Genomic DNA, 24428 nt, shown 5'->3' with positions numbered 1-24428 from the left:
TTGTAATGAGATGCTTAGACAATGACTTGCTTGAAATTATTTAAAACTGAAGGTTCAGCCGTGTGTCCATGTATGCTGCTAATTGAAACAGACGGTAAGTCAGAGCATCCACACGAAAAAGTAAATAGTCCTGACTGACAGCACTATTTTCAGCTAGATTAGCTAAGCGCCTCAGCTCTTCAGCAATCTCCCGACTAAAGGAAGTCATTTCTGCTGTGAGCCTGACATTGATCAACAAAGGTGACACCATTGCACCCTTTGAATGACAAGCCCTCATTTCCATAATGCAGAAATGCAAAAAGTGTAAAAAGAAATAAATAAACATTCAAGGAAGCAAACAGGAAACAAAGTGAAGGGTAAATAATTAGCAAACAAATACATTATAAAATACTTTATAATTAAAGTGAACTTATGATAAAACAAAGGTAAATAAATATAGAAGTAAATTATACAGATCTTTTAAATATAAATTAATAGACGACTTTATTTATTTATAGTGCTTTTTATTTAATAATCGATTGACTTATTTCTTCTTCCTCTTCTTTCGGCTGTTCCCTTTACGGGTGTCCTGTCACACTGCATGTCCTCCTTCACTACATCCATGAAGCTCTTCTAAAGTCTTCCTCTTTTCCTTCTACCTGTAAACTTCATCTTCAACGTCCTTTGTCTGCACATGTCCAAACTACCTCAGCCTTGTGTCTCTAACTTTGTCTCCAAGCCGCTCAATCTGAAACGTCCCTCTGATGCACTCATTTCTAATCTTGTTCATCCAGGTACTACCCAATGAATATCTTAAGATTTTCAACTGCCACATCCAGCTTGGCCTCCTGTCTTTTTTTCAATGTCACCATCTCCACACCATACTTCATAGCAGGTCCCACTATCATCTCAATAAACCTCCCCTCTCACTCTTGCTGCTATCCTTCTGTCACAAATCACCCCTGACACTCGTTTCCACCCATCCAGTACCACAGTTCTTCTCTTGGCACCCTATCGTCTGCTTTCACTGGACCTCTAGTCCTTCTGTCTCTATCACCCTAACTTTCTGCACATCCTTTCCAAGTCTTTTTCCTCTTCCTTAACCTCCTAAGACCCGAACTCTTCCAGAGCATGCATTTTTAATTTCTCTTTGATATTTGGGCATATTGGGGCCCGATGAATGTAAAAACAAAGAATTACCAGATTTTTTTTTTTTTACCTTATTTTTGTTTTTAAGAATAATAAGAGCCACATATGAGCATATTCGTTTAAAATTTTGATAGAACAGAGGCAGTATAATGTTCTTGTAAGTGGATATCCGGCCCTTGTAGAGCAAAATTGAGTATTTTGGTCTAAATAACCCAAAATGTGATGTCCACATATGTGGACGCCAGGTCCTAGGAGGTTAATGTACAGCCTAACATACAACTCACGACAAGCCTTTCTTTTTGTCATTTCTTTACACCTAGTCTCACTACTTTCTCTTTCCCTCTCTCTACTTTCTTCATCTCCCTAACTATCCAACTTTGTTTTGTTTTTTTGCTAATCTTTTCCTTTAACTTACCTCCTCATTCCACCACCAAGTCTTCTTCCTCTGTCCAGAAGATCATACACATCAAACACCTTCTTCACCCCTACAGCTGTGTTTTCCCAGTCATCTGGTAACTCTTCCCTACTACCCAGAGCCTGTCTGAACTCCTCTCTGAACTCTGTGCAACACCCTTCTATCTCACTTAATGAACATATTTATTTGTTTAATTTAATTTTGCGAGCTTTGATCTTTTTTAAAACTGAACGTTTAGAAAGTTGGGACAGGAATACTTTCAATTCTCATCATCTTTTGTGAAATATACAGTTATACATATTGTTTGTCTTTGTAGTCATTTTACAACTGATAAAAATTTGCATTTGTCCTTTGAAAGTAAACAGTTTTTAACCACACACATAACTGTGAATGCAAAATCTGAATGTTGTTATTTGTTTCATTATTACCAAAGAACAGTAGATGGCTTACCCCAGGATCAGTAAAGACACGTGAAAAGGTCTGGGAGGTGAAAACACCAGTTTGAAGGAGGAGGGCACCGTGATCTGAGCTCTGCCCACTCAAGACCAGAAGCTTGTGTCCTGCTGAGTCTGTGACTAAAGACTGGATCTGGGACACACACAGAGGAAGAAAGGACAGAGAGGGACAGAGGACAGTTAAAGGGGAGCCAACACAGCCAAGATAGATAGAGAAATACCTGCATTAGTGATAAATAAAGATTCACTTAAACTGTGTCAAGGTTAACAAGATTAAGCATTAATGGCCTGATTTTTTTCACCCTTCTTTCCTTTCAAAAGGGACAAAAAAATAATGCCAACTACTTGATTTAAGCAACTGAAATCAGGCCTTTATTTTGTGTCATAGAAAGTCATAGAAACAACTCAAATTTGTGTGCAATAAAAAGATGAACGTAACTGTGAGGAAAATGACATGGAATAAAGAATTTGAATTAAGTGTATTTGTGGCCTCACCACTATGCTTTAGCTTTTCCCCAGAACCTTTGTACTTTTTGCCAATTCTACCAATTGGCAACTCTAAAGCAGTCATAACCTCGCCAATTCCACACTACATTTAGGTAAACATGTAATATGGCTTAACATCTGTGGAAAGGTCTGCCATTTTAAAAAGGACTTTTAAGAAGAAAGCAATCTCCATCTGTTAGCATAGTTTAATTTCAGCATAGTTGTTAACATACATCTGCTCAAACATGTCTGAAAACCATCTGAGCACAATGAAAGCAGAAACCTCTGGAGCTGAAAACAAAATGTGACGCTGGTTCCAGAACATAGCTAATCCCCAAAGACTCCCGTGTTAAAATGTCAGACTTTACTGCAATAAAAAGCTGGCAAGGTTGAAATTTTTTTTAACCGGAGTAAGGGGAGTGGTCATATTGACACGTGTCAGTAGAACAAGCACGAATGCAACTGTAGCTGATTGTGTGTCTGCTAAGCGTCATCTGGTGGTGGTCAGAGGGCCTGGTGGCGCCTGTGTCCGGCAGCCTCGCCTCTGTCAGTGCGCCCCAGGGCAGCTGTGGCTACAATGTGGCTTGCCATCACCAGTGTGTGAATGTGTGTGTGAATGGGTGAATGACTGAATGTAGTGTAAAGCGCTTTGGGGTCCTTAAGGACTAGAAAAGCGCTATACAAATGCAGGCCATTTACCATCTCTGCTAAATGGTGTCGCTGAACTGGAACTCTACTGTTTTGTGCATTTTTGGAGCCTTTTTAATGGAATTATCAGACAAATAATGTGGCTTCATAGATGCTGACTGCTAACTAAGTTTGCTTGCACTGGCTGGTAGCTTAGGGCTTCATCTTCTCGTCCATATATGGTAACTTCTGCCTCCAAAAACATAGGGCAGCCAAACTAGTCGGTGAAATCACAGTGGGTACATCCATATTTTACATCACCTATGGTTCTGATAAACTATGGAAGGAATAGTAACAGCTAAAACCAAAACCAGAAGAAGTTAACAAGTTCATGAATGTCATTATCCTCAAAGAGGTTTTCCATAAAGGAAAGTTAGGTAAAATAATTAGGTAAAATAGGGCCGCTAAACACAGATGAACTCACTGTAAGCATCTCCTTTTCTCACATCAATAAATGTAAACCAGCAAAGAACAGTAATTCAGAACATGCTGCTCTTACCTCTGATAAAACAGTGCCTTCTGAAGGGTTGACGAGCACTACGGTCTCTAAGACATCACTCCTGTGGTGGAGAGTCCTTTGTCCTGAAAGAGAAGATGGAAAACCTTTTAAATATTTTTTTAATGTAACAAATCTGAAGAAAGGTTATAGAGGCCGGAAAGGTCGAAGAAGGTAAGCGACTTGATCGAAACTGCTGGCAGACATTCAGCCATCTGGTTTGAAGACATCCTGTTTGGATTGCATCCAGACTTGATCTGGAAAACCTCTTTGAGTCAGAGAGATTTACTATACTGCATTCTCTACTATATGTGGGGCAGTCCCTTTATAGAGACAGGCAACCCACTTGTGCATCAATGCAAGAGCAAAAGTTGGAATAAGAAAGAGGTCACAAATGTCTGTTGGGTGAAGTTTAAAATTAAAGCCTCGAGATTTTATTTGTTGTTTCTCTGCACTCGTCTTTCCTCCCTTCGTTCTCTCCTCACCACAACCTGGTGAGGGAGATGCTCCCCTCCCTCAGGCTGGTTTTGCTGGAGCTTTATTCCCATTAAAAGGGAGATCTCCCCTTTCTGCTGCAAAGTTCTCGATTAAAGGGAACTACTGGGCCATGAGCTTGCTGTATGCAAGTTGCGCTAGGATGGCTAACAGCATTTTATACAGTGCATTACAGAACTCGGGAACAATGTCTGTAAATTGGACATCATTTTTCTCTATTTTTTGACTGAATAGAAACAGTATTTGGACATGGATTGAAAGTAAACACTAACGCACTTATGCATAGAGGACATAAAACAAGCTTTTTTTTTTTTGTGCATTTAAATTTTTGATATTACGTGTCTCCCCCAAAAGTACACCACAAATTAAAAGTTAGGTTTTATCTCACTTATTAACAGAGAAACAATCAACACTTTAAATTCAAAGATTTAAAACAGCAGCAGCATGTCAGAGTCATGTCATGTTTAGCTAGAAACAAGCCACTACAACAGAGGCTGCTGTCCCATTTTAGAGAGCTCAGCCCAGAGTTTATATTTTAGTTAATGTGCAAATGTTACATATGGCAAAATTCCTATAGCTGCACAGGGAGTCTATGGAGATGCTGAGATCTCCGTTGCACTGAGGTTGATCACAGTCAGCTTGACTATAGTATGAGTTACAAAATCTTTACATGGATGATGAGCAAAATATTGTTTTATATTCGTGCAGATCATTTCATCAAAAGTCTTTGAGTGAATGGGAATGAATGACACAGGGACAGTGGTCAGCTTCCCTGCGTTCTCATCTAACGTGTTAGGCTGAGGTCTGGCATTTTGTCAGCAACTGACAGCTCTACTCACATGATTGGTAACCAATGTATTGTTTATGTAGTACCAGGTGACCAATCCAGGGCAGGGATTTTAGAAAGGTCTAGACAGGAGCTAAACGTACAGTATGTAAAAAAAAAAAGACATTTTAAACATTAACATTTAAAATAATTTAAAAAACACTTACTTACTAAATGAGCATAAAAATGGGAACTATCATATTTGTTATATTATGTACACTACTCATTTTAGAGGTGGTGTTAAGCTTTTAATTCCCCTTTGTTTCAGGGCAAATTAGATATCTCAGAGCTCTATTAATAGGAGGATCTCAGTGACTCCACCATCCGCCGGGATCTTCAGTGCATCCCCCGAGTTTGCAGTACTTTGCCTTCCTCTTTGCAATCTGTCACATGTTTTCCATGAAAAGACTATAATGTAAATCACTGCCAGCTTAAGATACCATGCTGCAAAAAGAACAGCATTAAGAAAAAAAAGGACTGTTAAGATGCAGCGGAGTTTATATGAAACAAGTAATTTAATACATTAAAGAGAAGCTCTGAAATTATTCCACTTGAATATCAATAATGCAATCAGTGTGATATTAAGTCTAGACCATCTGTGATCACAGGAAGAAGCACTCAAATATTATATTGCACACAATAATCACAGACATATTATCTGTTTTCAGCTGATCTGATTCATCCATTTATATCCTTTTTTTTTGTACCAAATGACATTAGTACAATTTTGGAAAAAAACAGAGTGAACTGAATAATTTTGTATTCAACCACATTTTTCTCTTTTCTACACATCATCTGTGACATTTTCAGAAAATGTCAAGAGTTATTTTCTCTCCTCACAGTGATTCTACCTATTCTCAGATCACAAACTCATTCACACACGTGATCTTTTTGTGGTGCGTCATAAGAACTAAAAGCTGCATATCACGTTTTCAATAGCAATAACAATGGTTCAATGTAGAGTTAATAAACGTTTTATCCTAATTAAGCTCCCACAGTTTTAACACCAAAAACCACAGCATATATACTACTATTATCAAGGAGAAGACAGGCTATCTGGATATTTACATTAAATTACAGATGTTGGTTGTTACTTCAGGAACTGAACAATGAACTTTCAGACGGTCTAATTGCTTCTTTTTGATTCAAATGTTCTGGTTCATTAGGAGTTACACAGGGATATGGTTGATGGTTTTTGATATCACCATTTCATAAACACAATATCCTTTTTTATATTTGATTTATGTCATTTGAGAGTAATAATTGTGTTTAAATTACTGGCACACGTACGTCAGCTTAATCTCTCTTCTGAGTGGTCTTGGAAACAAAAGCGTTTGGACTTCTTTAAGTTTCTTGAAGATGTTTCATCTCTCATCCGAGAAGCTTCTTCAGTTCAGCTCTGAGTGGATGTTGGAATGTCTGAGGTATTTTTTTTACATGTAATTTATATGCATAATTTAATAAATGAGTACATGCCCATGCTACGATATTGGTTGACCTGTTCTTGGAACTGGATAAATGCAAAAACTGAGTCATTTTAGCCCATTGCTAGGTGGTTGCTAGGGAAAATGATGACATCATGCTATCTGATATAGATGAGACCCTTATAGTTGCTGCTGATTTTTAGCTATCATCTATTTCCATTTTTAGTCATGTTGATATATTAAATTGTGTCAGTGTCCTTATATAGAGCCCTTAAAACTGGCTAGTTTAAAGTAGCTATACAAATAAAAAAGACTTCTGCTTGCATTTAGCATTCATTATGTTTTGATTCGTTTTAGCATTTTAAGCTAATTGTTATTGTTCATTAAGCTCTCCTGTTACTGGTGCATTAAACTACAAACAGGAAATGTGAGCTAGCAATACATCTACCATAGTGAAAGACTATTTTCATCCAAAACCTCTTGCATCTTGACTGATTTATCACAACTAAGGATGCAAACTGTTTAAATTATGAAACCCATGTGAACCTATAAAGTGGATTTATTTTCATATTGCAATGTATTCTTCATAAGGCAGCATTCAGCCAGCATCATTCAACCAAATTAGAAAATGTGGCTCCCTCTGTTGATGTTACCATAGGAACACACTGCAGACCAATAGAAAGCAATGATTTCTAATCAACTGACAGCTTCATGGGGTGAGTGGCGATGAGAGGTCACTGAAGGATTTAACTGAAGAACGACACCCCTTGCTGGGACAGCAGTCAGAAGTTCTAACACTCCAGCAGATCTGCCCACAGACGCGTCCGGTTTCACAGCGCAATGACTAAGCTGCGAGGGTGAGCCATGATTTGCAAGTTTGCTTTGATACTTTAATCCCTGGCAAGAGCAAAACGCAACACCGAGCAGCCTCATCGATATGGACAATAGAGACGCTGGAACCACACAGCTGCAGGATGAATTTGTTAATTTGCTCTCACAAGAACGAGGCCCATACACTTGGTGCTTTCCTTTCACCTCCAGGTGAAGCAGATGAGGAGAGACTCCATTAGCTGCTGCCGATGGCTGCCCACAAGCTGATTGTTCGCTGACACTGCAGACTGGTACGACAAGATACTACAACAACAAAGACACTCTCTGTCAGTGTGAAATGCTGATGTTTCTCCTCGGGGTCACAGCAAATCAACAAGCCTCTCAGAGGGCTCGTTGTCACTGCAGGATAAGGTTTCTCAGACCACGTCACCTTTACTCCTAATTACTGCTAATGGGGATAATTCTGTGTAGGTGACAGTGGTGCACTGGCAGGTTAAAAGGCCCTCCAACACTCAACTTTTAGCATTTTGTTATTATATTTACTGTAATTCAGGTGAAGACCCCTCCCCTCTTATGTTTTAACCCTCTCAGGCCCAAATTAAGTTTTTTGTTGCTAATGCACAACCAAGTCCTGCAGTGGTACTTCTGAGTGAAAAAAACTCATAAAATATGTATGTGGGGTAATCAGGTTGTTAGGTCTTAACTGTTGCAAATCTGCAACGTCTGCCTGGAGAGGGTTAAGGGGATTTAATTTTAAAAAAATGAATTTCAAACAACATTTATAATCATTTCATATTTGGAGGTATTTTTTTTAAGATGATAAACATTTTTTAAAGCTTTCCATATAAGAAAATGTGCAGCTAATTTTTGTTTTAACTATATAAAATATAAGATTTGGGTGGTATAAACTGGAAAACCTGTGAATGGGGTACAGCAGCAGAAGACACCAGGTCGCTCCTTTCCGATGAGAACAAGAAACTGATGCTACAGTTCATAGAGGCTCACCGAAACTTGACAATAGACTGGAACTGGTGCCAGGTCTCATGAGTCTGATTATTTTTCTTTATGTTAGAATCAACAACATGAAAGTATAGATCCATCCTTCCAAACCGTGTCAACAGTTTATGCTGGAGGTGGTATAATGATGTGTGGGATGTTTTCCTGGAACACGGCCTCTTAGTACCAACTCAGTATTGTTTAAGATTACAGCCTGCCTGACTATTGTCTTCCTTAGTTGTCTTTCAGTGACTGCCTCTGTCACAAAGCTCAAATCAGCTCAAACTAGTTTCTTGAACGTGACGGTGAGATCACTGCTTTAAAATGGCCTCCACTGCCACCAGATATCACTTCAGTAGAGCACCTTTGGGATGTGATGCTGGGAGATTTGGATCATAAATGTAGGGCCATCAAATCTGCAACAGATGTTATCATGTCAACATGAATCAAAGTCTCTGAGGAATGTTTCCACAACCTTGTTGAGTCTATGACATGAAGACATTAAGGTAATCTTAATGCGCTAGACTTAACATACAGACATGCACAAGGTAAAAAATGTAAAACGAGTAGCAGGCAGAGGAGTTTAGATGGTTGTAGGCAAGTGAAGGTTAGGGCACCGAGTTAGTCATCCCTCCTACTGAGGAGCTGGAACATCAGTAATGAAAATTTCTTGTCCTTTAAAAAGACAAGGTGTTACTACTACTGCACTATACCAAGTCACTGTTTTATCATTATCTTTATTTATTTATGTTTTTACTTTTTAACCCAATGTATCCTAATACATGCTGTTTCTCTGTGAATTATAAAAATTCTCTTCACATACACAGTGAAACAACCGGGTCAGCATCATTATATTCCTGTCTCCAAAATAATGATGTAAGCTACATTATGAGCCAAGGACAGATGTCCTTGGCTCATAATGTATTTCCAGTGTCATCTATATCTGTCTGAACATGAGACACATCAATGCATCAGCAGGACTTCTTCAAATAAGATGAAACTGACCAATGGCAGTGGCCAATTTAGCAATGGATAAATGACTAAATCTGAATGAAACCGTTATAATAACGATTGTTTTGTTTCCCAGTAAAAAAGGGTAATACATAAAAACAAAATAAACACACACAAAAAAAGAAATATTGTGAATAATGCTGTCCCAGCTTCCACAGCTATCCAGCCTGTAGTTCACTCCAAAACCACAAATACCAGCATGTTGCTGTGCATTCAGGGCACACCATTTACCTTCAGGACAATGTTGGTGTTCTTCATCTAACTTCAGTTTTTCTTTGTACACAGGCAGGCTCACCTGCACACAAACACACCCAGACACCTCGACATTCAACACAAAATGTCAGCTTGCTCCTTTATTTTCTATCCTGTCCTAACTTTTAATTCATTGTCCTGTCATGTACTGATTGTTTTACTTTTGTTTCTCCTCTGTGTCCTTGTCCATGTCTCCTGTTTTGCAGTTTTAAAACCCCCCAAAATGAAGCTTTCACATTCAGTTGGGTAGATGTGATCTCTTACATTCTGTCTCTATTCCTCCTGGTGATTCAGGCTATTCCTGAAGCTCTATTTTCTCCCACACTTCTGATTTCCCACGCTGTCAGAATCACCTCATTCTCAATTTCAGCATCACTACTCTTGTCCAGCGAACTTTCTGCCCACGCTCTCCGAGCCAATCAGCACCCACTCCCTGTTCTTTAAATTCATTCTGCGGTAACTCTGCCTTTGATCTATTTTGTATCCATTCTCATCTCATCCAGGTTGTTCAGGACATCCATCATTGATTAATGAGCTCTTCTTATAGAAACTGTTGTTGTCAAAAAGACAAAAGTGTTACACTGATCGGCCACGTGAACTACGAATCTGCAGGACAGTGACAAATGACAAAGTCATGTGCAAGTCCTGCCAAAGTTTCTCACTTATCTAATGAACACGATCAGCATAAAGAAAGCTGTCAAATGCTGGTGGATTTTTCAGTGGTTTAAATTAACACACACAAACACATATATAAATAATAAAAAAAAAGGTTAATGACAAACATCCATTGTTCATATCAGCCTTTTAACCCAGTGCCCTGTGATAAATTCCTATTGTAATAAATAATGAGACATTTACTGGAAATTACAGCCCGGTGATGTGAGTCAGCCTTGTGGGTCTCAGTGCACCGAGAACCAAACAGTGCGAAGCTAAAGGCTCCTCAGGCAGGCCAGCATCTGCTCCACAGCTTAAATGTGTTTGTTTAAAGAGCCCTATTGAAGACAGCAATGTTCAGCCAAGTTGCCCTCATCTATTCATCCCTGTGGCTTTCTTTTACTGGCATTGCAGCCAGCGAGGAGGCATCATCCTATCACATAAAGTGACGTCCAAGCAAAGGCAGTAAAATGAAGACTCGCGCTGTTCAGACTGGCTGATTTTCACTTTTTTTTTTTTTTTTTTAAATAACTCATATCTCTGCAGAGGCTTTACTGCTTTTAGAAGGTTCCGGCTTTCCGTCTCAGCTGAATTTGTCTTAAGTACTAATGACATACTCGTATCAAATCAGCTCTCAGGCTTTGTGATATGTCTGCGATTTTAACATCAAAGCAGTGCATTAGAATATCATTGTCACAGATTTTACTAAGTCCACAACAAAGACTGCAGCCAAAGCTAAATCTTCCCATTTGTTAGCAGTCGCTTGGTGAGTGTCGAAACTGCAAAGCACAGTTATTTTTTTTAAACAAGAGCAATTTTTTTTTAAATCATATATAGTGTAACAACGGTGGCCAAATGTAAAATAATAATAATGATAATGTCAAGTAATCCCCATTAACCAAAAGGTTCAGGCTTCAGGCTGCTCTAAACTCTCAGTTGGTTTTATGTAATGATAATGAGAGTGGATACATGTTGTCACCTCTGGCACGCAGAAGCCCCGCCTAACACAGTGGATGAATTGAGGGACTGCTCCACGGCTATAATTAAGGATTATTATGAACAGTGAGTCATGCAAAGCTACTCAGTCTGAGCATAAAACTATGGAGATGAAAATGAGCAGATATTGAAGGAAATATTCAAGGAAAACCTTTCTCCTTGGTATAGATGGGCGTTCTACTTAATCATCTGTTAAGCTTCTTTTTAGGTAGACAGTTTAGATCAGGGGTGTCAAACTCAAATACACAGTGGGCCAAAATTCAAAACTGGAAAAAAGTCGCGGGCTAACGTTAATATTTATTGAAAGATATTTATTGAAAGATATTTATTCCTCCAGATATAAGAATGAATCTTTTCTTATGGACTCAAACACGTTTTGCTGAAAAACTGAATATGGAACAAGCAAAGCTTAATACTAAACAATATATATATTAGCTGTATAATACCAGAAGGCCAGCTCTAAAAGTAATTTTGTATGGCTTCGCGGGCCAAATATAATTAAGCTGCGGGCCAAATTTGGCCCGCGGGCCAGAGTTTGACACCTATGGTTTAGATGATGCCACCATTGTTAAAAAAAAAATCATCTTAATAATCATTTAAAACAATCAAATACAGAGACTGACCGATGTTGTTTTTATTTCACATTTTACAATGTTACTATTTTACATTTGACTATTTTACTAAAACTGGCCTATTCTTTAAAACGATATATTAGAAGTATAACCAATAATGAACAAGATTGTACATGTTATTGTATTTGGTGATTTTTTGTGTTTTTTTTTAAATTATACCTTATCTAGCATTGTCTTTTAACTTATTTTGTTTCTATATTTTAACTTTATTATTATTTGATTAAATGTATTTTACACACTAGGCTGCTTTATTTGATGTTTCATCTTTGATTGTTAACTGCTGCACATTATTTGTTTTGCTTCATTACATTTCGCTCCATCTGATTATCCAGTTGTCACCGTTAATTGCACTAACATGCAAGAAAGGTGTTAGACAAAGAGCTTGATTAACTAATTGAAACTCTGCTCTGAGTTTGTTTGTTTTTTTTGGTTCTTTTAAACAACAAATACCCCGCAGGGCAAAGTATTCACAAATAAAGTTTCCTTTCTTATGAAAACTTTGTGATTACTTGCAGCATCTGGGTACAGTGGTTAATATTCAAATAGGAGCACATTAATTCAGCAGCTTCATATTTTTTGACAATGTGTGACAACAGTGTCTCTAAATAAACAATCCATTGAGTGGATTTTGCTTAGAGGGCTCACTGCAAGGTGCAAATCTGTTAAACTTCTGTTTTTACCAACTTTCTCCATGTTTGTTCCTTGTTTAACCCTGAACTTCAAAACTGTTACATATAAATTTCATCAGTTCAAAGAAGTACTCTGTAATCCATCAGAGACATTCGTGCTAACACGAAAAAAAATAACTCTGGCAGCAGGTTACATGCTGGGTGTCATCTGTCCTGCTTCCATCGGTTGACTTGGGGATCTTGGGAGATGTGAACTCTTCACTTCCCCTCAGTTTTTGCACGACTCTGCCCGTCAGGCCCAGAGGAAGGAAGGTCATTTGTTAGACAGGACTCAGTGTTTCAGCTCTCAACTCTCTCTTCTCAGCTGACCTGCTTGATATAAATATCCACGTCTGAACTCCCAAAATGAGAACGCTCTGTTTAAAGGCGACTAAAACGGAGCACTGATCGACCGAGGCCCAGCCACTGCACTGCTCCATATAGCATGTTCCACATTTACAGCAGCGGGCTGGCGTGAGGGGGGGGTTCAAGGAATTTAAAGACAACAGCTTAAAAAAAAAACCTTCTAGGGAGATCGGTCTAACAGAGCTTAGAATATTGGGTTTTATTTACAGTGGAAAACAAACTTGAAAAATGGACCACAGCTTGGATCAGAGGCTTTGAAGCATTCATGAGGAAAAGAGTTGAAAGTGATTCAGGAACAAGGATCACTACTTTTTTATATTTAAAAAATAATCATAAAATATCTACAGGGAGATGTTTTTGAATATAAAACCACTGAGTTTGAGAGCGTACCTACAAACCTTGCTTCTGTACCACCTATGCAAATTTTTTACCTCGACCACGCACATTCTTTTAATCAATATGATGCATAATTTTTTACCAATTAAATTATTAAATGAACAACTTAATTTCTATTACTTAACATCTTTCATGCCTATGGTGTTCAAAGAAGTAGCCTCAGTTATTAAGAAATATAATAATGTTTTTAAAAAGAAAGCCATTAGATCATGAGAGTCACTGCTGGAGTTATTTTACAGGATCTTTAACATCAGATCAAATGTATTTACCGAGCATGACTGGAGGTGACTAAGATACTGTAAATTTCAGAGCAGCCATCAGAAAGGTGTGTGAAAATCTAGGATATATACTTTATGTGACAAATTAAAATAAATAAATAAATTCAAAAACAGCACTTGAACCCTACAGTGAGGGGATATGGTGGCTCTGTTATGTGGTGTGGGGGGTGGGGTGTTGGCATGGTTTTGATCCCCTTGTTCCCTTAGCTCAGTGTTTCTCAAACTTTTTTTCTGGCATGCCCCAGTTTCCAAGCCTAAAAAAGGTTTATGCCCCACAACCCTCACTGTTTAAAATGAGTAACAATCAAAAAGGATCCACAATGAATTTCACTCTAATGCTTAGCACAGTAACACTTCATATTTTTCACCTGGTTGTTCCTGGTTGCTTAGAAATTGGTACTGCAAATCACTACAGTCACTGTTGGTTCTGAAGGATCACCTTTACCATACAATCAAACACAGGAAGTGAGTAGACATTCAAAGTTCTTCTTTGGATGTTGGCTGGCTTCAATAATAATAAGGTCGGGGATCTGGGGAGGCCACTGATACTGCTCCATTGTGTGTTTTTCTATCCAGGTATGCTTTTGCTGCACTGACAGTATGTTTAGGATCACTGTCTTGCTCAAACATAAACCTTTCACCATCAGACATTTTCCACATGGTATTGCCTGGTGGATCAAACTCTGTCGTCCGTTCACCGAGTTCATAATACAATTAATGTAGACAGGAGCCCCCAAACCACTCACTGAAATCCAGCCCCAAAGCATCACAGAGCATCTACAGTGTTTTACAGATGCCTGCAGATATCAGTGTTGTACCTCTCTCCTTACCTTCTCCATGCATATTTATGATGATTTCAACCAAAAAGTTCAAATTTGAATACGTGAGTTCATAAGACCTGGGCTGAAATAAGAATTTTCATTCCAAGCCTACAGTAATATGTAATGTGTCAGCTGTTTCTCTTTTTTCCCCTTCCTTAAGAATGGTTTTGTGACAGCCACCTTTCCACTAAGACCATTTTTGTGTTCAGTGAACAGTAGATGGATCATGTGAAGGACCGGATACATCGCTCAAGTCCTCTGTCAGATCTTTATTTGATTTTTCTTCTTAAGGACATGACTTGTAGATATTGCTCATCTGCTGTAAATATTTTTCAGGCCAAACACCATTCTGAGATATACCAGGTTTTTAGGTAATAGCTCTTCGGGCATCACCTTGTTCGTACAGATATACTATTGTATGCCTCTTAGACTGTCCTCTTTGTAATTTTTGTAGATTCAACTATAGAAATATTAGACTGTTAGTAATAAAATGCCAAGAGACAAAACTTATAATTGGTTATTTGCTATTTTGTCTGTTATGTGGGGAAACAATACTGGTTCATGCTTTGAGAACTGGACAGAACAAATGAGTGAAATAACAGCCAATGTCCAAAGAAAAACTTCACAAAGACCTCCACAAAGCCTGAAGTTCTATTGCTTAACACCATTATTTTGGCTATAGCCAAAATGTATAGCCAAAATAATGGTGTGCTAGCTAGCTAGCTAGCAACCAGCCAGCCAGCCACATAGATTTCATACTCAAAAAGGTAAAGAACAAGCAGTGGTAGGAAGACTTCAAAATCTGTGACGTGTGTTCATGATTATTTGTACTCCATGAACATCAGCAGAGAAATGGGTCAAAAAACCAAGCACTGGCAAGAAATCAGCTAGAGTCTCATTAGCTGAAAATGTTATGCAATTTAAGCAGCAACATTTTTGATTTTTCTGCTAGTTATTTTCTCCACAAACTATCGTTTTCATCTATGGAAAAAAGAAAGATCAGAATTAACAATTTTTCAAAGACCAAGATGACATCTTAAGATGCATGATTTTCTCAAGCCGACAAATAGAAGATACTGAGTTTATTATCGTGGAAGATGAAAGAAATCAGCAGAAATTAGCATTTAAAAAGAGTCGGTTCATTTTTGACACTTCTGATGAATAAACTTCTTAAATACTTTGTCATGACAGGCCGGGACTTCTTGCAGCTGTAGCCCTGGACATGATTTCTCCCGAGGAAAATAAAGTTAAAAAATCAGCGAGTTAATGAGGAAGAACCGATGCTTTGGGCTTCATCTTTATATCCCTGTCAGGACAGCAGAGGTTGACTTAAGCAACATCACAAAGTCATTACCCTGCTTTTAATCTCATTTGCCTAATGTGAGCTTATTCCTTCCCTAGGACCGAGTACTATTGTCTGTACTTATAGATAAAGAGGTGTGAAGTGGGCTGGAAAATTAAAGAAGTCAATACAGACATTGCTTTTTCCTGCTCATTTCAGGACTGTGTCGGCTTTGAGCAGTAAAGCCATGCATCAACACTACAAGGCCAATCGTCTGTTTGTGACGAGTGACTGCTGAGTCAATGTTGCAGTCTGCAATCCACTGAAACAGAGCTGCTATAGCTGTTTAAGTTTTAGTAGGTTTTCATCATTTCTAAAGAGTGCTAACGGAATGACAGAAATGAAAATTATGGGATGAATACTGATGAGAATAATTAGCTTCACACACACAGATTTGTCCTGTTCTTTGAATCTAATAGCTCAAATCAATGTCATATTTCTACATTGCTGCTTAACATGTTTAAGCTGACTGTGTAGTTATGACTGCCTCATCCACTGTAATTACCCCTAACCTCAGCTGCTTTGGGTTGTTCTTGTTAATATTTTCAAGGACTTCCAGGTATCAAAGCTAAGGTATCAAACCAGCTCCTCGAACTATAGTCATTATCATCAGTTTACAACAGCCACAGAAAGCCACAGTCTTAGTTTCTGATGCTAATCCAGGTTCTGTGATTTAACATCTGAATGTTTGGGATGATAAGCCAGATAAGTGTCTGTCAGTGACAGCTGGGTGTCAGTGTTGGGGATTCATTGTATTTAATTTGGACAAAATCATAGATATTTTCCACAACTTGCACATTAATGTCTTTAGGTCACTGGATTAGGTTTTGTTATAGTAATTGTTAATCTTCCTGGAGTCACCACTTTAAAAATGACTAAATAGAAAATAACAAATGAAAATACAGACAAAACTGAACTAACAAAAATGAAAGCTAAAGCTAATGTTATATAAAACACATAATATAAAATGCAATATTGTGTCCAGGGGCATAACAGTGTGCTTGAGCATCAGAGCTCAAACTGATGGCTGGACATTCTCCTTCAGGATTTTCTGGTACAGATCAGAATGGTTTCATCAGTTGAGACAAGTCATCCAGGTCCTGAAGCAGCAAAGCAGCCGCAGACCATCACACCACTACCACCATGTTTGACGGCTGGTCTGATGTTCTTTTATGAAATGAAAAACTTCCAGAAAGTTTTGCTTTTGTCTTGTCAGTCCACAAAATACTGGATCATGTGCATCATTTTTATGACTTTTGAGAGTGTTTATTTTTATTATTCAGACTATGTTTCATGTATGTGTCCTACACGTGGACTATAAACAGAAACCTAAAATGAACATTTAGCTCTTTGCCAGCAGATTCTTCTCTTGTAGAGAACAAAACTGCAAAAAACAGTACTACAGCACTTAGTAACGGATGGATAATGGTAATGGATACTCAACACAACAGAGTCCACTCAACTTTGACTTGTAATGCAGTAAATCCTTTGCAGCATCTTTTTCGAGTCAGCTGGTTTAATAAGCGGACCGTGTGTGAGCTACCAGATATCCAAATCCCTACAAACTCTACAGATTTCCCCACAGGGATCCATTAAAGTGTATCTTGTCTTTAAAAAAAACACTTAAGTCCCACTTGTCACAGCCTAAATATGTGCACAGAAGTGCCAGTATTGGATTGTCTCAAAAGTAATCTTCTACTGAACTCATACTAAGGCCCATTGTTGATGATAAATGGTCTATTATAAAAGTGCAAAGCCAGCGCAGTGATGGCTTCAGTAGACTTGGCTTGCTTAAGACTCCAGTCAAACAATAAGCCATGAATGTAGTAAAATGCACCTTTAACACTCTGAAAGTGGTCAAATGCATCACAAATCTGGTTTAAAAAAAAGGTTTTGTAACTTCACACGGGAACAATAAATGGCATATGATTACGACAAAATTTTAACTTCAGTTCAAAAGACTCACCTGCCTACTTTACCTGTTTTTTTCTAAATACCTGCAAATCATTATCACCATATGAGTCACTCCCAAGTCAATAAGGGAGATGAGAACATAGAACATTAGGCCACCAATTGCAAAGTGCTTCACTAACTTTCCCAGTGTTTCTGAAGTGGTGAAGCATTAGCTCACTGTCATTATGTCTGAAACAGTGAAAGGAAGAAATCAATGGGAAGAACAGGAGGAGACTGAACCATGAAGGAAAGAGACACAGCTCATTGGTGCTTCAGTATGTAAGTATTGCTACGTTTTGAGTCTAAACGTCTTCAGAACTTAGTTTCATACCAGCCTTCCTTTCTGCGCCCTCCTTGAAGGGCCTCTGAGCTGCTTTTGGAAGCCTATCATTCAGTCTTTGTTGCTGCAGACTGCCATGGTGATGCCTCGCAGCTCAAACATCCACACACAAACACACAGTACCTGCGCCACATGCCTTTATGTGAACACTGGAGTATGTATACTAAAAGTCTTTTTTTAACTGACATTGCAGATTCACTATCTACAAATACTGTTTTTATTTAGTAGAATATTGATCATAACATTTGCTTCAAAACACAAGGTTATACTATTTTATTTACCCAGAATTTCACTTTTTATTCTTGTTACAGAGAAAAGCCTCTGAATGAGGCATTTATAACAATAATTAAATGATGGATCAAAATAGCAATAATAATAGCAAAGCCCCAAACAATCGCATGCCTATACAACATACTAAAAATAGCTATTCAGGGATTAAAGTAACATGTTTAAATTGTTTACGCAGCAGTGGCACAGCCTGCACAGGCACATGCCAACACAAACGCTTTAGATTTCAACCTTCAAAGTGAACTGTAGGAATGATGCAGATTATTTAAACCATTTTAATAAGTCTAGCTTGACAAAAGACCTTTAAGGCAGACTTTATAGGACTAACAGAGAATGAGAAAAACAACCAGGCCAACACGCCGACTGACCACCCTGAAAGTGAGGAGCGGCGTGAAAAAGCTGCTGCTAGAAAAGGGCAGCGGGAGGATATTGGCAACGTGTCATCGTCTCTTAGAGTCCAGTCCACAGTGTGCCAACTATGACATCATTGCTACCCCCGGTACTCAGACCATCTAAATGGCCCCAAATAGGTGCTCAAAACAGTAAAAGTTCAAACAACATACACACATAAAGAGACACAGACACACACACATGCTGCCAAAAACATCACACCAAAATGTGTCAGTCCATCCTTTTCAGGCCACCACAAACAGTTTCTGTTCAAACTGTGTCCAGCAGAGAGGAAGACCCATTCAAACATGTCTGTATTATTTGTCCTAAGTCAGCTTGTGTGGCAGTGTGTATGTTGCAATGCCAAACTCTGGGAATTATAAAATCCAATTAAATCCAAGCAGCAATCCCAATGCTGAAGTGATAAAACTGCAGTTCCTACGAATGACCACTTGAGGCTGGCTCCAAAAGTGAGCCATCATTGACTTCTATGTTAAAAAGCCAGAATTTAATGCAAAAATAAAAATGTTTGTATCTTGCTACAAAAAGCAGTTCTGATCTGTACAGTGGGCGATTTTTTTTAGAACTTACTTTAAATTGTTTTAAGGTTTAATGCACTTTGAGTGATATATACCACAATGGGTGGTATAAGTCAAAGTAGCATCCACATGGATGGCAGGACCCAAGGTTTCCTAGGAGAACATTGCCCAAAGTATCACTCTGCCTCCGCAGGTTTGCCTTCTTCCCATAGTGCATCCTGGTGCCAGGTGTTCCCCAGGTAAGTGACGTAGATGCAGGCAGCCATCCACGTGATGTAAAAGAAGACATGATTCATCAGACCAGACCACCTTCTTCCATTGCTCTGTGGTCCAGTTCTGATGCTTACGTGCCCATTGTTGGAGGTTTGGAGGTTGTTGGAGGTGGACAGGGTCAGCAAACTGTGATGCTCCATGTATTCTGACACCTTTCTATCAGAACCAGTGTTAAGGCTGGAAGGGTGGTCTGAGCTAAGTTGCTAAGTCTGAGTTAAGTAATTGAGACCACCGTTCACTCCCCTCATGCATAAATGAGCCTTAGCTGCACAGTTTGGCCCTCAAACTCGCTCAAACCCTTAAACTTGTCCATTTTTCCTGCTTTAAGGGCAAAATGTTCACTTTCTCCCTAACATATCCCATCCACTAACAGGTGCCATGATGAAATCAGTGTTATTCCCTTCATCTGGCAGTGCCTGTCCAACAACTTAATAAACATTCATCTAATATCATATACTTTGTGATTACAGCAAACATCTGTATTTTTATCGTTTGTTAAAGATACATAATTGCACGGTACTTTCATTCTACTTCTTGCTGTTTGAGCATAGTTAATGGCAGCTTTGCATATAGTAATTCTTATTACTTTGTATTTCTTTTCAGAACAAAGTGAATTATTTTAAAAACATTTCATTTTTCATCGTGGCATAAAAATATATGCACATTCACGCACAAGCTCACATGATTCTGGCTTGTTTTTTAAAAGGACACTGCTTATTTTTCTCGCTCAGGTGTCAGGAGGTGAGGCGCATTGATAATAAACTAGCTGTCAGCAATATATTGAGAAGATAAGGCATCTCATTCATCATGGAGATGGCCACAGGACAGGCTCCCTGGGTCACATACATCCAGGTGAGTGAGAAGGCAGTTTGTAAAAAAAAAAAGTGTGTCGATGCGACCTTACCTCACACAAGGACAGTGTATTTAATCCTCCAAACAAAATGAAGGGCACGGGAATGACAAAGCTTTCCTTGTCTGTTTGAGAAGACAGGCCTGAGAGAGAGTAAATGGGAATGGAGAGGTGGGAGAAAAAATTGTCATTCAGAAGTCACAGGCTGTTAAATTGGCTGCAGATAGACTGCTATTTGTTTGGAGCTCTTTCTGCGGCAGCTCTTCTGTGAGAGGGTTTGGCCCTCAGGGATTTACTCTCAGCTTAAGGTGCTTTTCAAACCACCAGAGTGCAGGTTCAAGTTACTGGCTGGTTGCTTGGTAATAACTTGTCGAAAACAACAGCCCTGTGGATAGATGTCTCTGGGTGGAGGATGACTCACATGGTGATCCAGTCTAACACACGTAGAAGTTTCTCGAGCTAGAAGTATATACGATGACTCTGTATCTCAGAGCTTTGCCAGGAAAAGCTGATGGAGATCCAAACTAGATGAGCTTGAAAGAAAACTGGAGCACACAGCTTCTGCTTCCACTGTTATTTATTGCCTCCATTGATTTCAAAGTAATAACGAAAGAAAAAAGAGGTGTTCCAGTTTCTTTATGGACCCAGAAATTTATGGCTTGAGAGCCTATGAGGAGTAACGCTTGAAGCTCTTTTCTGAACTGTTTTCTATCATATTTCAGGCTTGCTTATAGAACAAAATGACAGAGTATGCCTCAGACGTTAGTGAGAGTGGTCTTTGCCTATGCAGCTACCCTTGGAAATCCCCAGACACTATTCGTCTTTACTGATATATGTTGAGGTGACAAAACTCGTCACTACAGGGGAGATTATCAAATGTTGTATTTATGGGGGGGAAAGAGTTAAAAGTCTGGAGAAACTTCAATATTTAAATTAGAACTGTAGCTATTCAGTATTTGAAAAATTCAGTCTTCTAGTAAAGACTTAAAGACATCAATTACTCAAGGCCTGTGGACAAATCACCTTCAATTTCGAATGCAACAGAAGAGAAAAGTTTGTTTCTGAAGTGAGTATTTTTAATCCTCACCTTTTTTTTCCAGGTTAGCTCAGCTTTCTTATGAAACATAATAAACCAGTCAAGCTATTTCACATTACAACAGGGTTAAGTGAAGGACAGGTTGCCATGGACACCTCATTAGTTATTGTCTCCCTCCTCATTTGCATCTCCTCGTTGCAAAGCACATTCAAACCTGCAATGTTCAGCAACATGAAGGTCCTGAGGTTAAGCTTCGTAATTTCTTACTTGCAGCGTTTCTTGTCCTTGTACAGTCTAATGACTCACTGTGTTCACTTCAAGTGCAGGAGCTTCATAAAAGAGAGGCGGTAAAACGCTGCTCTTTGAAATGCTGCACATTTAGTCCAAATTTAAAGAAACAACCTTGGCCACAAATATAGCTCCTAACTAAACTTCTCAGTTTATTAAAAATGAAATTGCCAAGTGTGGTAATCTACTTCACTGCTTCTTCCAGCAGCCTGCATTTTGTACACCTACTTAAAACAGCATTTCCTCCAACTCCCAAAAAAGCCCTTCAAAGACATCAAGGAAAAAGCAGACACATTTGAGCTTAGGGTTAAAACTACAGGTGGTAGGCAAAGGCTAAGGCCTGGGTGTGTGGGCACTCAGCATCGTAAGAACCTGAGCTAGAGATGGAGTGCTATTGACTAGAGACAGACCTCGAACTCACTGGAGAGATTATCTCTCACATCTGGCCTGGAAATGCCTCAGGATCCCTCAGCACACAACAAACCCTACTATTGTGTGCTACATATGAGAAAGGAAAACTGCAGACAAAATTAAGACCTGATTCTTCTAACTTTGTTAGAGTTCATTTATTAAAACTAAAGATATAAAAGATGGACGTAGCCATACTGATATCACTGTTTGAACTGTGCATTTTGAAGGCATAAGGTCATGACTGACCAACACTGTTGATTTTTTGGACATTGATGTGACCATATTTGGATGAGAGGGTGGATTGCTATGTTATTTGCTAAGAAATTCTATGGATGCACAGCAGAGACGCACATTTCTGCTAATTAGTGCTAAGTAGCAGACTAATAAAATACTAGAATGGTACTCATAAACACGAAAGCCGAAACTATTTGGATGGGCTGGACTCAAAGACAGACGTATTCATTTAAAATGAATAGTAACTACGACAAAGAGGTCCACTTCTGTGAGGTCTAAGCAGCAAGCAACTACACACCATACCTGCCAATCAAATGTTAATGGACTGGTTCTTATATTGTGCTTTTCTAACCTACTGGAGCACTCACAGTGCTTTATACAGCTTGCCTTATTCACCTATTCATACAAGTACTTTTCTCGATACCTAAGTGCTTTCCATCTAACATTCACACACAATCATTCTCCAGTACAGAGAGAGCAGCTTGGGGTTCAGTATCTTGCCCAAGGATACTTTGGTCAGGTATTGAACCACCAACTTTTCAATTAATTAGTGGGTGACCTGCTCTACCTCCTGAGCGACAGCTACCACTAATTTTAAGCACAATCCAAATGTATGACCTATAATAAATAATAACAATGCATCATGAAGTCTGCAACTATCCTTAAAGCATTTTATCTTTACAATATTTTAACTGTCTACAGAGATTAACTCACTTTGGAGGCGGCCACGAGTGACCTCTGCAGGAAATGCAGCTTTTCGTACTTTCAGATTCACTAAATAGTTGCTTTAAAGTGATTTAATTATGGCTTAGTACAACTTTGCTCTTTTAGATGCCCGTCTTTTTTGTTTTTGACAACAAAAAGCAGAGCATGAGATGGAAAAGAGTAGACTGGACAGCACCTTCACTTCACAGCAAGAAGGACCAGTAGGTCCTTCCTATGTTCTTTCTGTTATACGGTTCCTCCCACAGTCTACTACCTTTGGTGTTTGGTGGCTAGTCTATGATTTTCATCACATCCTCTTTCTCATTGCTGACATCATCTGTACCAATCCTCTTTCTGCCCGCCATCTTCAAATCAATTAGCCTCCACTCCACGTACTTTAAATCTCACTGCTCACAAGTCATTCTCCCTTTCAGACTCTTTCGCCCAATCCACCTCTTCCCCATTTCAACCTCTTTTACATTCCTCAGAGCTCCATCTCAGCCTCCATCTTTATCAACACCACCAGCATCTACACTCTTGGGGGTCCTGTCTAATTCCTATCACCACTGGAATTTGTGGTGAAAACCCTGTGCTGTGGCCAATCGCCAAATAGCTTGACTGAATTCTGTTTATCAATAAATCATGTTAAATCCATCCTAACAATCTCTCCTTATTAAACTGTTAGGGTGGACCTTCTTTTTTTTTACCAATGCCACATTTTGAAGTGAAGTCTGATGAAGCACCATGCAAATGTGGCTCATTGCAAACTTATCTTGCAACATCTTCCATCTGCAATGCAGCTGCATCAAACTAAAAACACTTTTCCACAAAAGAAAATGAGCCAGACAATAAGAAGCACAAGAAAATTTCTTGTCTTGTTTAGAGGTGTGCTAAAACTCATGGTAAAAAAAAGGTAAAACAATTTATTCAGATTACACGGCTGAGAAACTGGGTGTGTCGGGTGCACTGCACACGTGGAGGCTCTGTCAGCAGTTCAGAGGGGACAAAGAGATGGAGGATAAGGCGAACAACTCCTGAAGGAGGAATCAATGTTTACTGCTGCTCTGCACCATCAAGAGGCAGGGGGAAGGCAGCAGACACCGTGGCATCACCAATATGGCTACCCTCAGCATGAACTGACTGTGGAGTGACAACTTTCCCTTACCCTGCCCTGTTTTTGTCATTCAGGTCATTCCCCGCCAGTCTGTTGTTGTCGTTGTTAGTCAGGCCGTCTTTCTGTCAATTTAGAACCATCTCCTTCTCTCTCACTCTCTCTCTCTTTCTCTCTGTTGTGTCATATATTTATTTCTGTCCTCTTCTATGCTTTTGCTTCATCATTCACACTCTTCGATCTTTGCAGCGTTTTAATGAACCTTCAAGTGACATAAGATTTTCCCATATCTGTTCCTCTCTATTTCTGCTCCACGACCCCCCAGGGTGCATGGAGAAAAAGATGAAAACACTTG

The 24428-nt window shown here is 39.0% G+C and overlaps 1 protein-coding gene across 1 annotated transcript in view; it reads right to left on the bottom strand.

Annotated features, from left to right (window-relative positions):
• map1ab (microtubule-associated protein 1Ab) overlaps positions 1–24428 on the bottom strand; it is an 83661-nt gene that overhangs the window by 21032 nt on the left and 38201 nt on the right. The window contains exons 3-4 of the mRNA XM_006782418.3: positions 3671–3753; positions 1994–2131 (exon numbers count right to left, since the gene is read on the bottom strand). Of these exons, the coding sequence (XP_006782481.2) occupies positions 1994–2131; positions 3671–3753 (221 nt within the window). The remainder of the gene's footprint in view (positions 1–1993; positions 2132–3670; positions 3754–24428) is intronic.

The sequence above is a fragment of the Neolamprologus brichardi genome, chromosome 7 (genome assembly GCF_056152115.1).
Source record: "Neolamprologus brichardi isolate AB-2024 chromosome 7, ASM5615211v1, whole genome shotgun sequence".
Taxonomy (NCBI): domain Eukaryota; kingdom Metazoa; phylum Chordata; class Actinopteri; order Cichliformes; family Cichlidae; genus Neolamprologus; species Neolamprologus brichardi.
Note: the sequence above shows the minus strand (reverse complement) of the source record. Positions and strands in the feature narration are given on the sequence as shown.